The sequence below is a fragment of the Aquila chrysaetos genome, chromosome 1 (genome assembly GCF_900496995.4).
Source record: "Aquila chrysaetos chrysaetos chromosome 1, bAquChr1.4, whole genome shotgun sequence".
NCBI classification, from domain to species: domain Eukaryota; kingdom Metazoa; phylum Chordata; class Aves; order Accipitriformes; family Accipitridae; genus Aquila; species Aquila chrysaetos.
This window is the reverse complement of record NC_044004.1, coordinates 58,376,145-58,394,293: the sequence shown is the minus strand read 5'-3', so window position 1 is coordinate 58,394,293 and position 18,149 is coordinate 58,376,145. Positions and strand designations below refer to the sequence as shown.

The following is an 18,149-nucleotide window of genomic DNA, read 5'->3' as shown; positions in this document are numbered from 1 at the left end:
ACAAGCGCTTCAGTTGTCTCCTGCTCAGCCCTCCCCTTCTGTGTGCGAGGATCTCCTGCTTCTCCCTGGGCTCCCTCCAGGCCAGAGGCCCCAGCTCCCTGCCCCCCCAACTCCAGGCTCTCCCTGGGCACCCCCTTCCCTCTCTGCCCTCCACTCTCTGACCCCTCCATGGCAGGAGTCCAGCAGAACTACACCTCAACTCTGCCCGTGGTTTCCTTTCCCACCTCGTTCCTCAGACTGTGCATCTCCTCCTGGTAGCAACTCATTCCCCCTTTTATCTTCCTCATCTCCACTCTTCTGTCTCCTCCTTTTATTCAGAGTAACAGCATTTTTAAAACTGCACTGAGAGAATAAACAGACATACTCTTCCTATCATTTGCTCACAACATGCCTGGCATTGTATTTTCCCAATTTCATTTTATTCCCCCACCTCCTTCACTCCTCATCCAAAACATTTTGTAACATCTTCTCACTCAAAAGCTTTCTTTGTAAGATGTAAAACACCAAACACCACAAGCTTAGTCAACAAGTGGAACTCATTAAAATGACTATGCAAAGCTGTCAAACACTTGGGAATTACTTTATTAAAAATAAAATTACACTGAAGCAAAGTCTGAAGTCCTTTTCAGAAATAAAGACATTTTCAACATTCAGAAATAGCCATCCAGTTATATAAACATCCATTTTTCAATAAGGCATTTGAGATGCTTCCTCTGCTAAAAAAAGGGAGGGGAAGGATACATTTACAAACACAAACCAAATCTGCTACCACTTTACTTACAGTTTACCAAAGATGCCCACACACTTTTAAAACCACAAACATTTTGTTGCTTTTATGCTATTGTTTAGCTACTTTCATGGCATCCTGTGAAAATTTCAGTGCATCTGGAAGGCATGAAAGGCAGGTCTTTATTGTCATTTCCAACAGCATCTTGCATTCTGGCAGACATTGACATGGCTGCACCTTCACATCAGTATTTTTAGCTTGTCGCACTCGGCAGCATTTGATTATAGGTACCATCAAAAGCCGCATCTCAAAGTACTATTTGTAGAAGAATAATTTTCAAAGGACAGTTTTCAAAGGTGACATTTTAAACTAAACCCAGCAGGCAAAACGAGCACAAATATGTACAATTCCACATACTAGGGGATTATGCAAATTGTGTCTTCTCTGGAATCTGTAAAAAAAAAAAGTGCTTTTCAAATGTGTCCTCATTGATTAAAAGGACATGTATTTTATATAAGCCATCAGTTGCATGCCAACATCTTTATGTTGCTTAAAGAGGCATTTCAACAGAAAGATAAATATTATCAGCACTTAATTTTAGCTTTGCAATTAAGCATATACCATTTTAAGGATTTCCAGACAAAAATCCCAACTGTACAGAATCTATTTATTCACTGGAAAATACAAAGTTAAAGAAATAAGTGCTGATTACTCCAATACTGTCAGCTTTTAGTGCAAGTTTACTAGCGCTGGTACCACACTCAACTTTTTATTGTGCTAAGGGGTTTTCGAAAATTTCATACGAAGAAAAAATTTAACATGAGCACGGGCTAACCTATAAGGTGAAAAGTTATCCTATATAAGAACTGGAAGTCCTCACACAAACAGTGGGGTGCCTGACCAACGAAATACATCATTCAGAAATTAAGCCACCCTGTTATACAAAACAGCTAACAGAAAACCTTAATTTAAATCCAAAATAACTATCTTACAGTCTTTGCTAGGCACTACCTGGCTTTTAAAACTTCAAGTTAAAAAGTGACAAAACCAGAGGTTAATTTAAAGCTGAAGAGTTGACTCTTCTTTTACAGTTTAGATTTATTTTCTGCTATGGAATACCCAATTCCACTTTACAGTCAATTTCACATTCCAGTCTTGTAAACTTGACATTAGGAGGACTGCTAGTATTTTCTAGATCTCCAATGAGGGGCAAGGGGGGGGGGGGTGGGGGATATTTCCTTAAAAGAGTGCATATGTACTTATTTCATCTGATATGAAATTCTGCTCAAATTCTACATCAAAAGGTGTATGAAGAGATTTAAGGATGATTAAGACCGATTATTGAAAGGTTTACTGTTACATGTCCCCCAAAAGATCGCTTTTGATGTTTGAGAGATCTTTCAAATAAAAGGCAAGATTGAATGCCCCCTTCCGAAACACCAAACAACAGGCTTCCTTGGCTATTGGTTTGATAGTGGTAAACAGCTCTAAAATTTTTGCACGTGAAAAGAGTAAGGTACTGATACACTAATATTGTATGAACTACAGATCTTTTTACTCCATATGGAAGATAACAAAGAGAAAGCCCTTCTACTCAAACCTCAAGTTTGTCAGATTCCTCATGTTCCATGCCTAAACATACAAGACCTACATCTGTAGTGCTGTATTGATGCTGTATTTGAAGTAAGACTCCAGTTCCCAAAACCAAACAGGTTGTGGCATTACTGTCCACACTGCCTGTAAATGAAAAACCTGAGTGCAAGCCCCAACTTTGCGATTACGCACGTAGTTTTCCCTGATGAGCGGGCTGTTGGTCTCGTCCAGACTGCAGCCACTGCTGACATGGGGAAGAACAGCAAATGCAAAGTGGCAGCACAGATGTCGTCTTGAATGTCTGCTTGGCACCAGAGAGAACAGACTTCTGCTGTTTCTTGTTAGAGAAATCTGCTCTCACTTATATTCTGAGATAAAACATCTGCATCCAGACACTTGCACACTCCTTTCATGTTAAGAACATGGTATATTCAAGGATGCATTTGGCCTCCAAGCCTGGGTTTTCAGAGTTGGTACCTGCTTGTTTATAGCGAGCCCTGATAGTCAAGAATGTTTGGATCCAGAAATCCAGACCGATTCGATCTCATCTACACCTATGAGTTACTTGCAAGAAAGAATTCTCCAAGGTTAAAAAGAACTGTCATTTAGTCATTTCCAAAAAGTATTTGTCATTACTTAAGCTCGGTTATTATGTTTCTTTACATAGAAAATGTTAATACCCTCTCATTCATTGATCCTTTTGGTATTAGATGATGTCCTTCATTCATTTGGTAAATTAAATGTTTACATGCTGCTTTTACCAAAATAACAATTACTATTTGCTAAAGCATTAACAGATGTTTTGGACCATTCTCCCATAATATTTTACAAACTGACAGTAATAGTTTATAGACAGAGGGGTTAAGCCCAGCAAGTTTTAATATCAAATTGCAAACTATGCTGTCAGTTCATTTGTGGAATGCAACAGCTGACAAAAAAACCCCTTCTCTTTCCAGAAGTGTAAATGTATCATTCTCACTGACTATGAAAGCCTATCCAGTTTGCGTTTTTCTGGAAAGAAAGTAACAAAATAAGCTGGAAACAAAATAAAGCTGGATTTTAAAAGTGCAGTATTTCATTGTTTAATGATTTTTGATGTTATTTCTTCAAAGCTATTATATTGAATGGACAGGGAGCTAAAGTTAGACCAAACCTTCCCTCCATAGATGGTTTTGCAGCATTTTCAGGATACAAAAAGGTAAAACTTTGCATTAGACTTGCAAAAATTAAGAACAGCTCCATTTTTGCCAACTGCTCTCCCATGCACACACGTTTACCTAAAGAACAGTTAGAAGAGACACATTACTGGTTTTATACTGTTGATCAATTTGTCAACACACATGCAATTCCTATGCTAGCATACTCCAAACGCAGAAAGGCTCAAGCTACTATTAAGCTATGAACTCTGAAGCTTTGGTCTCCCATATTTGAGTCTAGCCTTGCTCAGCTGTACTGCTTCCTATTAACAGCATTTATATCCATAGCAAAAGTATTTTCAAAGAACAATTCATCATTTCTCATTTCTGCCTGGCAACTGGAGCTTTTAGGAATGCAACTCATTTTACAAGCCACCAACTGTAATAATAAAACAAGTTCTGTAGCTGATCCTATGCGCAAATTTCAGATCTCAACACCTCCAAGGCCCTACACTTGAACCACCACCACCCCCAACCAGCTACTGACTGCATGTGGATATCTTACCCATTCCAAAAGGAATGAATGCCTCTTTCTTAATTAGCTGGCCATTTTCGTCCAGAAATCTTGATGGTTGAAATTCATCTGGTTTCTCCCAAATGTTAGGATCTCTGTGTACTGACCACAAGTTGGGCACAATCACGCTGCCCTTAGGAATAGTATAACCCTGCAGCACTTCAAACAAAAGCACAGAGACAGAGGATCTGACAAGTTGCTAGAAGTAAACATGGGAGACTTAGACTTACTAAAAAGATGGCTAGAAGATGTCACAAAAATGATACGGATGCCTAGCTGTGGGCTGCAAATGTAGCAGGAGCTTAAGGCAAAGGTGATCTCTGCTAGCCTGCCTGGGTCAGAATCACACAGGCCAGAGCAGCTGGGAAGACATCAAATTACACCAACAGCTCCCTGCAGAGAAAAGGCAGCAGCAATCATTAGAAATGAACTCTGCTGCACAGAAGTGCTGTGACCCTGTTTCCTCCTGTTCACTGTGGTGGGGCTCTGTGACAGCACAGGAAGGTGGAGGTAAGGAAGAGCGACGGGTGTTGAACTGTTATCACAAAAGGGTTTTGAAGTGACTAGTCTCATTTCAGCTTGTTGCACCTCACTGTCCTGCAAGCCAAAACATTTAAAAGGCAGATCAATTCAGTACTGGGTTTGAAAGCCAAGTATTGCTACCTCCCACTCACTTTAGCCAGTGTTCAGCTATGTTTATGAAAACACATAGCCAACAAGATGACTTGGAAAAGGATTTTATTATTGTTTTCTGTAGATGTGGAGCTCAATGGTATAAGCCTTTCAAGCTTTAGCAAACCAGTTGTTCCAAATTGGTGTTTTCAGACCTCTGTGTCAGATGGCCAAAAGCAACTCTGCTGTTTCAGATACAAAGGTGGAGTCTCAGCTGCCAACTACCGCTAAGCACATCAGTCAACACAAGCTGACCCCCAGAAAAGAAATTGCTCTAAGTGAGAAAACTTCTGGATGTTAGGTCAGACATGCTGCTTAAACAGAGGCCACCTACTCTCTATAAATGGCATTTTACATACTTGGGTTACATGTCTAATACATAAATGAGGTCTTTGTCAGTTCTCACTAGATGTCCCATCAGATCTTCATCCACAAAAGAAATGTTGTATTAACAAGTCTCTACAAATGCTTACCAGCAGTTTCTGAGGCCATTCGAGGGATAGAAAGGGGAACAACCGCAGTCATCCTCTGCACTTCCATAATGGTTGCCTCTGTGAAGGGCATTTGAGCCTTGTGGGTAAGAGAGGGAACTTTGTCACGTCCTAGAACTGCTTCAATTTCTGCATGAACCTTCTCTATTCAAAGGGAGCGAGAAAAATAAAAAAATTTTAAAAAAGATGCACAACATGTGAGAAGACATCATCTCAATTTCATTTCCCTGGCTTCATTGTTCACATAGATTTGTCAAAAATGACTACAAGACATGTGATCCCTAGCTGAAATAACTATGCCAACATAAGCCTTTAAGAACGGACTCAGTTAAGAACAAAATCACCAAGTGCAACCTTGACAACTGTCAAGAGTAAAGCTACTGGGATGACAGACATTGCTAGCACTTCTGTATTGGAAAAGTACAGGAAAAGTTCTGTTCCAGTTCCAAATTTATTCATAATCTTAGTTTAAAAGTTTAACTATACAGTAGTTTGAATGGTGAAAACATCAAGCTTCTGCCCTGCATTAAAAAAAATGAACAAAAAGAGACTGCATGCAGTGCGTGCCCAAGCTGGCCTCTGTCCCTGGGGAGATCCAGTTCTCAGAACTGGGAAAGGTGGTGAAGAGATGGGAAAGCTTTTCATGCAGCTGCTTTAGATACTTCATTCTGGAGGAGGAATTCTGGTGCTGTTACTGCAAGCGTTGAAGCCATTTAACTTGTTCTTGCTGTTTCCTACTTTCTATCCATAGAACCTAAACTCAGCTATTTCCCAGTTCCCCTGAACGGCAGCAGCAGATGCTCTTTCCCCCCCCCAACAGCCCTTCTGCAAAGGAAAAACAGAAGTTAACAAGCTTATCTCCCCTCTCATTCATGTGAGGCACAAAGTGTCAAAATATTTGTTTGCCCCTTTCATCTCGGCATACAAGTAATTCTCTTCATCTAAGTTTCCAAGATTTACTTCACCCATGTACAGGATGATACGCCTTTTATTCCAGGGAACTTGGCATCTGGCTACACAGCAAAAGACAATCTTGAAAGAGGAGACCTCAAAATTAACTTTTAATCAAAAATAATAAAAGTTTTCATTTTTTACCCTTGATACCCTGAATATTTTGTGGTTGTCCTGCTTGCTTTTTCCAAGATTCAGAACCCAGACTGCTGATACTCTGAGGTTTTGCTCTTTTCTCTTCTTTGCACTGATTCAAGACTAAATAAAAGCTCAATGCAAAAAAAATTCTGTTTTCAGAGAAGCATTCAGAAATATCGTACAGTGTTCAACGAACAGTTGCTGCCACCTACTGGGTTTGCTAGGGAAACAAGTTCTCACATGAGGAACACAGTAAAAAAATACCTCAACAGCAAGAGATTTGCTAATGGTGTGGCTCACGAGTACCTGCTTTGTGGGGTTTTGCTACTTTTTTTTAATGACACATTATAGCCCTGTATTCAGGCATGCACGTCCACAGTAGTTTAAACGAGTAAGGTTTTCAATATTAAAAAAAAAAAAAAATTAAGGAGACTGTCTCATTCCAAATGTCACACCAGCATTTTATCCTGGACAACATTTCTTTGGAGTCTGTAAAAATATGTGGAACTATACAGAAAGCAGCCAAACTTCTGCTCACATTACCAACTGCAAAAACGTAGACTTCAAGAGTTCTCCACTAACAGCATGTTACTTGAACTGCTCCACTACATTTCATATATTTAAAAATCTCACAGATCTTCAGAAGTCAAGGACCAAAACCAAGTCAGGGAACAGACCAAACCAAATACTCCCCACTGCCTCCCTATATGCACGCATGCACACACCCACCCTTCTCCTTCTCCATGTAAAAAGCAAAACTGGCTTCCACAGACAACTACATTCTTTCTGATTTTTTCCCCTGATAGCCCTTCATTTGCCTTTCCAGAAAGTGTCTGTAACATTTGCTACTGCTAAAAGTTATGCAATTCAGGTATTTCCTTTAGGGGATAAGAGAAGTATATTACCAGGAAAAAAAAAAAAAGAGGCCCATACATGACTCCCAAGCAATCCATAAGGAATGGGATACTAGAATTAAGAGAATTATATTACATAGCTAAGTGATACACTCTGGACTACTGAGCTTATTCATATTGCTTGACAACAGCCACAGCATAAGGAAAAGGGAAATCAGAAAGAGGCAATACAACTATTAGAGATCAGCAGAAGAGAGAAAACTGACTAGTGCATACTTGTGCAGTACCAGGCAGTAGGGAGAGGAGTTAAAAAAACAAACACAAAACTTTTCTAGATCTCATTTGTATAGTTTAGAACATATCTAATTCATGTAACTGTGTATCAAGTCAGGCACTGATAACATACAACCATTAAAACCAGAACAATAAGAATTTTATTTTACATTTGTCCCCAGTGGACTCTCTCTCCCATACACTGAACTGATGCCCTATTTTGCAATCTTTGCTCAACAATTTGGTTGACTGTGCAATAAACTATGATCTTGACCTATTTAAAGAGATCATTCCAGACAGAGAGGTGCTGTAAACAAGTATCTATTACTTATTTGCAAAGCAGCTGCAGCACATGAAAACCTCAAAATCTCAAATACTTGATAAAAGTATTCCAGGTTTATATTGTTCTTAGATAACTTGAGGTTTAAGCCTTCTTCACTCCAGGTTAGCAAGAAGTCTGGGCCAAGTAGTGGTCTCTTGGGGAAATGCTTCACTACTATAAACTGAGGTAGAATTACCTAAGTAGAATCTGTCCTTCCTGACAAGGTTTGCGGTCCGCATACACCCGACAATTTTTCTAGTGGAAATCAGTTGCGATGTAGGACTTTAGGAGAAGCTGCTAATAAATTAATAAATCAATTGCTTTATTTTTCTTAAATTCAACCATATAATTTGCTAAACAGTTCTAAAGAAAATGCTGGCTCTGTGGCCACATGTACTATAACAAGACTCGGTATGGAAAAATAATTAACCAAAATTAATTTTAAGTCTTTGGCGATGGAAATTTATCCTAAGAAGTCCTGAAATACAACTCTAGCAAGTACTATTTTAATATTGTAAACCCTCCAACTTTACTGGTATTTTACATATCCACAAAAATCTACAAGTAATTTTCTAGAACTCTGTCACAAATAGTAACCAGTTCATAGTACCATCAATTAATTTGGGTTGGAATGACCCTCTGGAGGTCATCTGATCTAAACCCTTACTCAAGGCAAAGTCATCTTCCAAGTTAGATTCAACTCTGAGGGTAGATCAGACTACTCAGGGTCATACCCCACTGAGTTTTGAATACTTCCAAAGTTGGAGATTCTGTTAACTCTCAGGGCAATCTGTTGCACTCCTTGCTATCTTCATAGAGCAATTTTTTTTCCTAGTATCTGATTCGAATTTTCTTGTAGACTGTCTCTGCTGTCTCTCTTCCCTCCACTGCACACCTCAGAGGAGAATGCCTCCATCTTAGCATCTTCTGATCAGGCAGTTGTAGACAGCATAAGGTCTCACTTCGGTCATCTTTCCCTAACACTGAACAAGCCCAGTTCCTTCTGCCTCTCCTCTGCAGCCACGTGCTCCATGTGTCTTTTCCCCCCCGCATCATCAGCAACCTACCCAACTGCCATGACCGTTCAAGACTGATGGGGAGAGGCCTTGCAATGACATTGACCAGCTGGCGCTGTGGACTTGTGTAAGTCCAATTTGCTTAAGCTGTCTCTAATTTGATCTTCCTTTACAGTGGGTAGTGTTTACTTCCCCAGACTCTGCCGCCAGGCTCAACAACCTCCCTGCTCAGGGAGACATAAAAGCAGACCTTACCACTGTGCATATCACATATCCTGTATCACTACTATAGGCTTAGAATGCCACAATTGCCAAAGCTTATGAAACATGCTAAGGTTCCCTGGAATTGCTAGGCAAAGATAAAGTTGTCCCAAACCAGAAGAAATTCATAGACTAAAGGGCCATTTAGATAGTTAATATAGCAGTAACCTAGAGATCATCGTAGCAGAGCAGGACAGAGGATGTCTAATTACATATCAATCTTTCAAATTACACATACACATGTAGTATTTGCACTCCAAATGACTTCTCTAATGTTGCTGTTTGCTTCTGTTTCTGAATATCCATCTAGAGCTGGAATAAAACACCTAGAATAAAAATAGTCTTACCTTGTACTTCTGGGTAGAGAGACATGTAGAGCAGGCACCACAGTAATGTGTTGGAAGTAGTGTCTGTGCCTGCAATGAAGAGGTCACCAATGATAAAAAATAGGTAGTCTTCATTAAAACTGCTCTCCTTGTTGTTCTTTTCTTCTTCCGCATGAATGAAGTACATATCAATGAAGTCCCTGGGATTTGCTGCATCCAGTGTATCCCTGTGCTGTGCAATTATTTTCTTTAGAAAAGTAGTAATATCTAATTCTGTTTTCCTAAGTTCTCGGAAAGGCCCGAAGGGAAGGTAGTACAGCCAAGGGCAGATATTGACTAGGATCATATAGCTGTTCACGCTTAGCTCTAGTGCACGGGCCATGTTCTTCAGCATCGTCTTGAACTCAACATCTTCATAGTTAAAACGCCTGCCAAGGGCCATGGAACAGATAACATTGGACACTGCGTTGCGAATGATCGGAAAGGGATTAAATGAATCCTCTCCATGCTTCAGCATTTCCTCCTTTATAAACTTCAGCTCCTCAATGATTTTAGGCTCTAAGCTGTGTCTTCCTACTCCAAAATGACGCAGTGTTGAGAGAGAGAATTTCCTCTGTTGCTTCCAGACAGGGCCGTAAGGTGCAAAAATAACACCTGGAAGAGAAAGGGAGAGTCTGAAACCAAAATGCTCTGTTTTCAAGAAGAAATAGTTAGACAGGCTGCAACCCAAGAGCCAGAAGAGACAGAAACAATACATATCTATCCCAAGCACTGGGCTAGGAGCTAAAGGAAGAACACAAGGTTCTTTATAATAGCTTTGGGAAATCCTGTCCCTCCTTTTCCCAATCAGTGAAATGAATATAACAGTTACATCAATAGTTTTATTAGTCTTTGCAAGACACTAATAGATGCAGAAAGGGTACTCTAGATGCTTTATTACAAATGATAACAATGTTGTAGGAACTGCTACTCTGGGACATAGGTTAGCTACAGCCTTTTCTCCTCCATGTCCTGAGACAGAAATTCCTTCAGCGAGACAGAACAGAAGATATGAAAACACAAATGGGTTTGCATTTCTTTTTCCCTTCATGTTATACAAACTTCTCAATACTGTTTGTGTGTGTACATATTTCTATTGCAAGCAAGGTTCTTCTTTAACTTATAATCAAAATAGAGGATATGCATGCTGCAACAAACTGGGAAGGTAAAGACAGGTTCAGAGCCACTTGGCAAAAACCTGCTTGATTTGCATCTCAACATTTTTGATGCCTCTAGGCACACGTTCTGCACAATTGTGTCATTATGAAACACCATTTAAATTAAATCCCTTAGCTTCAAGTATAACTTTTGCTCACTTACTAACACAAACACATCTCTTTTGTTGAATTAACAGACCACACCAAAGATACCGCAGCGTAACAAAATACACAACCTGCTATTTCTAATGTACTCCATGGTTAACCTGAGAAAGTTTAAAGTCATCAAAACACAGGCTAGTTCTGCCTTTGTTCTTCTAGTAAAGTGACACGACATCTGTTTTTTTTCTGGAAATAAAAAGTTACTTTATAAAAGCAACATCAACTATTCTGTCAACTGCAAATCTTAATGTTAAATGTAAAAGAAAGAAAAATGGCCATAATAAATTAGCAATAGAAAGATGCACCATGTTTCAATACTTAACATTACCTACACTTCTATCACAACTTAATGTTCATAGCCTCTAACGCAAAAAGAAAAATAAACAAATAAGAAATCTATAGCCAGAAACAGAGATCTGTAGATGTGTAAACAAGATAACTGTACTCAGAAGGGTCTGCAATCCCAAAGGTATGAATAGTTCAGTGTAACATAAAGCTGGTAATCTTTCTAGCCAGATTTTCTGATTACAGTATCTACTCGTACCAACAACAGATCAAAGAACACAAACACAGGACCTAGTTTCAAAAGCCCTAAACAAAATAAGCAGAACATTATGAAGAGTCAGAGCAAGCTGAGAACCAGCTGAACTTCATCTTCTCTGCATGAAGACATTCCTTACGAAATCTATTCAAATGTCTACTCCCTGGCACTTTAAAAATGGAACCAAGAACTTTTCAGATTCTCTTTCTCAAGTAATGTTTCCTGGTAACACTGGTGTCCTCAAGTAGGGTAGGTGAAAAAACAGGCTTATTTAGGGCTGAATTTGGCCAAGAACGAACTTGGGTTTTCAGGGTTTGTGACTGGAGTGGGGAAGAAACATGGATTTCTTGGAACAAAACAATGTTATCACTATTTCTATCCCACAACAAATATCTCCAAAACAGACTATACATCCACAATCTCTTCCCCTTTCTGTCTTTAGGAAAATTATTTTTAGGATCCAAATACCTTCATAAAAGAAAACAGACCTATTGTCTTGAATGTAAAGAAGACTCTCCTAGCCACATGGGAAGGTGAACACCAACAACAAACATCTCCACACTCAGAGAGTCTCTCCAGCAGTCCTGCACAGGGCATGGCTGGACGGCATGATGTCTTCTGAAGTCCCGAAACCCCAAACTATTGCAGAATACTAATAACTGATTTGCAAATTGGGAAAGAATAACACAGGAGACAGATTAAGGAGAAAGAAGAGCAGAAAGTTAGAATAACACAGGTAAGAGAAGAAAGAAAACTGCCAACTGGATCACTGCCAGACAATAATAATGGAACAGTACTTCACTGTTTTCAAAGAAAATCTCTGCATGACCTGAAAAGACAACATACTCAGCACAGACAACTGTATTCTTAAAAAAACAAAACAACAACAACCAAAATAAACAAACCAACCCCCCCCCCCCAAATACAATAATAAATTCTGAAGCAACAAGAACCCCGAATAACCAGGACTTCATGCTCATTACAGGGGGCTAATTTCTATGAACTGATAATGCAAACCTTTCAATACAACCAACAAAGCAACAAACACACAAAAAACAGAAAGTTTGGTTTTAGGCTCCCTTTTTACATGAAAAATTCAAATCCTTATGAGAAGCAAGTTCTGGGAAAGGCTAACTCTACCCCCCACCCTCCCAGTTTCTCACTGCTAGCTTTAGTGTAGCTGCAATACTGGGAACATTGACAAACACAGAATTCACAACATCTAACAACATTTAACTTCTGTGTTCTCTGATGTCCACATCTGGATGTGCACAGGGCAGGACTATAAAGGCTGACGATCACTCAATCTCCATCCACTCTAGAGATTGAATCTTTGCTACCTCTCATAGGTACAGGACACAAAAATGCTTTAATAAAACAAAAATACCAAAACCCACTTTTTCCCCCCAGTCTAGTATTTCTCTTTCCACATGCATATGTGCAGAAGCCTTTGATTAAGAATTGACTTCTACCTTCTCTCTTAAGTTCTCACTGCACTTCCCATCCAGCCAAAAAGGCCTCCCTTCTTTGCTACTCAGTTATTGAAATGCAGTACTTCCCATTTCTGATACTTTTACTTGCTCTCTTCCAGGCACAATATTTCATTTGCATCTTATACACAATAAAGCCACACACAGCTGAGATAAGCCTTTCTTTCTTCCATAACATACCCAGCAGATCAGCTCAGGGTAAAGACAAAACTACAACAGAAAATGTAACATAAATGAAAACAGCCCCATAGGTTTACACCAGGTATTTTGTTTACAGAACGAATATGTAGGAATCCGAAATGGATGCTTACTGACTCAAAGCGTCCCACTGCTGTAGTACCCAAGTCGTGAGCGACAGATCTGAAGTTACACAATCATCCGACTTCTATCATTTCCTTTCCTAGTACATCTGTCGCTGCCCAGATCCGTAGTGGTCTCACCCATGAACTCCCAAAACTAAGCGTGGGAGGCTCCCAGACCAAACTTGAGGCCTCCAGTTTGAGTGTTGTAACCCATCCACCTCCTCCATGAACCACACACAAAAAGAAACACTTGTTAGCCCAGAGCTCTTATGGACAATATCTGAAAACTGAGGTTAGAGATTTACATTGTACCTATACCACAAAAAAAAAAAAAAAAAAAAAAAAAAGAAGAAAACCTCTTATGCCACCGGTTCTGCAGCAACTGCCTTCCCAGCAGGACAAATGCAGCATCACAGAGGTTTGGTTGTCTCCTACATGCCACCACTAAACCCAAGCCAGTGCACCAAGAGCAGCTGCGACTTCCAGTGGCTTTTGGAGAACCTACTTGCATGGGGTCCAGGCAGGCCCACACTGCCCATATTCACTGACTCTTCCCTTTGTGTACTCGAAATACACTACCCCTGTGGTTCATTCTACAATGCTCTCACATCAACAACTCAACTTGTTGCGCCAGCTAACGTAAACAATAAATAGCAGCTCGGTATGTTTTATGGACAACTGGGCAACCCTCATGTAACAGTCCTTGTGCCTGAGCGCAGCTATGGTGACCTTCCAGATAAAACTAAATGTAAAGCAATGTAATGTCCCTGCCACAGTGCAGCACAATGCAAGCAGGCACAGTCCCTGCACTTAGCCACAGAATGCTCCCGACAGCCGGCTCCTGACACTTTTGACTCACCTGGAGCACCCATCCATGGAAGCTGCTAAATGCCCTGGCTACTCTTGTGTCACCACATTCAAAAAGTCTAACTGAGAACTGTCTGCAGACAACAGGAAACAGACAAAATTCACAGCATTCAAGGAAAAAGAAATCCACCATGAGCCAGAACATGCCATTTTACAGCACTGCTAAAATTGATCTAATGTCTAACCGCTCTTTCCCTTTCCTCCCCCCAGTCCTTGCTAAATGTACTGTACCTAAAAATATTCATGCACTGTAACAACAACTACATGCCAGTACGATCTGTCTCAGATCAGCATCATTAAACTAGTATCATTAATCATTCATTTTTTTATCCTTTAAACCAATTACAGCAATGGTACCTGATTGCTTTTTAATAAACATGATCTAGGTCCCTCGCTTTCCCTTATCTTTACTGGGTCAATTCTGGTACAGTAAAAAATTGAAGATAAAAAGTTTCAAACGCTTAACTAATAGATTTCTCTAGCTTCCAAAAAAAAAAAACCAAAACCCAAACATTTCACGACACAGTTAGCACGTTAACAAGCCTCCTAGGCTACCTCTCCTAAACTGGAAAAGGAAAGGTAGTTTTCCACAAACACTGAGACCTGTAATGGACCTAAAGACTAAACATGAAGAAATTCTAACTGCAATACTGCCATCGCGTGTTTAAACTCCCCGTGCCCTCTTTTCTGTGAAAACTAGTAAACTCTCCTTTGACCTATTAAAAAAACCAGAACAAACATGCTCAGTAAGTTTTGACAAGCAGAATAACGCACCTGCAAACATCTCAGCAACAGTAGCTCACACGCAGGCAGCGCGGACTGCGCAGCAATGGGACTCCACAAGGAGCCCGCTCTCGGCCATCGTTACCTTGGTAAGAACTGGGGAAGCGCACAATTATTTCATACCACTGCCAAAGCATTCGAAATTTCCTCTCCCAACCAAAATCAGAAAGCCCCTAGGTGACAGACCGGCCGTTCCTTTTACCGCAAGCAGAGGTGAAGGGACCAGGCATTTCGGTGATGTCGCCTGCTGCGCACCCCGCGGCACTGCGAAGTTCACAGGGATGCCGCACGTTCACCTACAGGTAGGGCGAGCGTCTCCCCACGCTCTCCGCCGCCGGCAGGGCAAGGGACCCACGCGATGAGCAAAAAAGCAAGCGGATGGTTCAGTCTGTAATTCACAGCTGGTATTTACAAATTCCGGCGCAGCGGCCGCGAAACCCAACAGCTCCCGCTCGATATTCTTGCCAGGTATCGCCCTGGCAGTGCCTGAAGCCTGCGGCAGCTCACCGAGCGGGACCCGCCGGACCCCCCCGCCTCCCGCCACCCCAGCAGCCTGCCAGCCCCGGCGGAGCTCGGGCTGCGCCGCCCGGCCCGGCAGCCGCCCGCCGCGGGGCGCTTACCCTTCTTATGGGTGATCATGAGGACGATGGGGACGGAGGGCCGGTCGCTGAACGCCTCCGCCTTCTGCACCAGCGCCTCCCGCACCGCCTCGAAGGTGTTGAGGACGATGAAGGGGCGGCTGCCCACGAAGATCCGGAAGACGCTGCCGTACATCTTGGTGAGGCCGGTGAGGAAGACGTGGGGGGAGAAGGCGGGGGAGCCCCGGCCGCCGCCCCGCACCTCCACCGCCCACCTCCTCAGCAGCGGCGGCGGCAGCAGGGCGAAGGCGAAGTTGCCCACCAGCGGCCAGGGCGCCGGGCCCGGCGGCAGCCCCGGCGGCGCCCGCGGCCGCCGCAGCAGCCAGTAGCAGCCCAGCCAGCACAGGGCCGCCACCAGCAGCTCGGTGGCGGTGGGGGCCCGCAGCAGCCACGTCCACGCAGCCATGCCCGCCGCCGCCATCCCCTCAGGAGGCGTCGCGCCCCGCCGTGGGCCCGCCGCCCTCCTCCTCCTTCCCCGCCCCGCCCTCGCCCCCCTCCCCGGCGCGTAACGGCTTAAGATGGCGGGGGCGGGCCGGGCCTGCCGGCGCCCTGACCGCGTCCCCGCCGGGGCTGTGGGCGGGTAGCGGTCCGCCCCGGGGCCGGGCTCCGCTCCCGCCGCGGCCGTTAGCGAAGAGCGAAGGGCTGCGGCCGCGCCGCGGCCGACGTGAGGTGGATGGGGAGGAAAAGCGGCCCCGAGCTCACGGGGGATTTTCACAGGCCGCCACCGGCCCCGCGCCGGAGAGCGCAGGGCCAGCAGCTGGGGCGGGGGTACGGTAGCCAGAAAATCCAGACACGGAGCTGCAGAGTGTGTGTGTGGGGGGGGGGTGCACGGTGCAATGCAAAATTAGCTCTTGCAGGGGGTGGGCGTTTGGTTCGGTTGGCAAAAGCTGACTCTGCGATTAGACTTAGTCTCAGTTTAAAAGATGTCATTAAACATGGCGAGCTGGTGAAAAAATAAAAAAAGGGAGTGCTTCTCACAGCCTCATAGGGCTTACTTTCAAATGTCCCTTATGCAAACATTTAGAAGGAAAGGAAATACGAATGATCCTTCTTCCCAAATACAAAAGCTGGCACTTCTAGGTAATACACCAAAATTTTCTGTTTTCAGAACCAAGGACTAACCTGGAACTATGTCCCAGGTCTAGGTTAACTAACTGCTTGGCAAATGCAGAACAGCACAGAGACACTCCTCAGAGCTGGACCTAAATTTTAGAGGAAAGAGGGTTTTAGTTCTTACTCGTCCCCATTAAAAAAAAAAAAAAAAAAAAGGGAGAGAGAGAGAAAGAAAACACAAAACCAGCACACACCACCAAACACCCCTACCTGGTTTTCAGGGTAACTCCCCCATCCTTTTGAAGTACACCTTAGTGCACTTTCTCCAGCTGATCAACAACCCAAAATTTAATTCCTACAAAGGTAATTAGATGTTGAAAAACACTACTGCATAGTCTTCCAAACCATTTGCTACAGCATCAACGATTTTAGTAAGCACTCTTGATATACCCTCACTAAAAAAAAAAAAAAAAAAAAAAAAAAAAAAAAGAAAAGAAAAAAGCACTGTGGGCAAAAGACAAGTACACCACCTCTAAAGTGACCAGTCCCCCCCAAAAAAGGCAAAGAAAAAATGGTGCTTACCCATTAAAAAGGGTGTTGGCTTTTTTTAAAATAGTTGAACATTCAATAAAGAGAGTGACAAGTGGCTCTTAAAATAGTGGCTAGACTATATTAAAAAGGTTTTATTGCAATTATACAGAAGTTACAGGAATTTTAGAAATACATAAAGCTTCAAATGGTCAAGGTCAGTTTTCCTGCAAGCAATTAAGGCAACTGGATGCAATGTCTCTTTAATCTAATATAAACAGCGAATGGATATTTTACTAGCCATGGATTAAACAAAGTATAAAAACCTAAGATCACAGATTTAAATTGGCAGAACAGAATGCAGCTTTTTTTTTTTCCATATTTTGCAGAAATTCAGTGGTTAATTACAATGTACACCAATAAAATGCATCTATTAGAAAAATAGAGAAAAACACAAGTGAAAATTTATCTGAACCAAAGACATTTTAAATCTGAGTCTCAAGGAAAGTTTAAGTTCTGCAGTCTGAAAATAAGCAGCTAAGTTATTCACAGCACAGCTGAAACACATTACTGGTTTTGCCTGTTTTCTTTATAGGGGAGTAATCTAGCCTCACTTCCTTCTCAGTCTAGTTGAGAAGTAGCACTAGATAAATTCTCTCCTTGCCTCCATATGCAGTTGAAAGATTGGTTTCAGTGGCATATGGCCAATTCTAGGTTGCCTAGAGATTAAATTTCACATTATTTTTGATAAAATTGAAACTACTTTCATAGTTTTAAGTGAATTTACTGATCAAATGTGAACTTTGCTCTGAAGTGTCATTAAATGGATGTTTCTACTTAAAAATAATAGAAGTTGTTGCAACATTGAAGTCAGTTTTTCCAATTAAAATTAGAACCAATAGCCTCTTTGTAAAGTGTAAAATTAACAGCAAAATATAACCAAGTATTTTACTAACATTCTGCATACCCCAAATAACTATGTATACAAGTTTTAGCACTATAATGCTTTCCTTGGAAATCATTCCTCCTCAGTCCTAGTATCAGTGTAATAAAAGCCACCCCCTTTAATTCTGCACTTAAGGAAAATCCATGCCTCAAACTCTTTTGCCCTAAATTGAGTAATCAAAGCATTTAGTGACTCTACTTTTAACAGGTAAAAAACCTCCATGTAACAAGCAAAGAAAACACCCCACCAGAGTAAAGACTGTCATTAAAATGAGCGTTTTCCAAAAACCCCACCCAACCAACCAAACAA

The 18,149-nt window shown here is 41.8% G+C and overlaps 1 protein-coding gene across 2 annotated transcripts; it reads right to left on the bottom strand.

Annotated features, from left to right (window-relative positions):
* Positions 1–556: 556 nt before the first annotated feature.
* On the bottom strand, positions 557–15,804 carry LOC115340637 (cytochrome P450 2U1). 2 transcript variants are annotated; one of them, XM_030012539.2, is made up of 5 exons: positions 15,296–15,804; positions 9,356–9,988; positions 5,176–5,337; positions 4,022–4,189; positions 2,728–3,597 (listed from the first exon to the last, which is right to left on the bottom strand). In XM_030012539.2, exons 1-5 carry the CDS (start codon positions 15,732–15,734, stop codon positions 3,419–3,421), a joined length of 1,581 nt encoding a protein of 526 aa, XP_029868399.1. In that variant the 5' UTR covers positions 15,735–15,804; the 3' UTR covers positions 2,728–3,418. The 2 variants fall into 2 exon arrangements, with proteins under 2 accessions (XP_029868406.1, XP_029868399.1); XM_030012546.2 differs by lacking the exons at positions 2,728–3,597; positions 4,022–4,189 and adding an exon at positions 557–1,178.
* Positions 15,805–18,149: the final 2,345 nt, after the last annotated feature.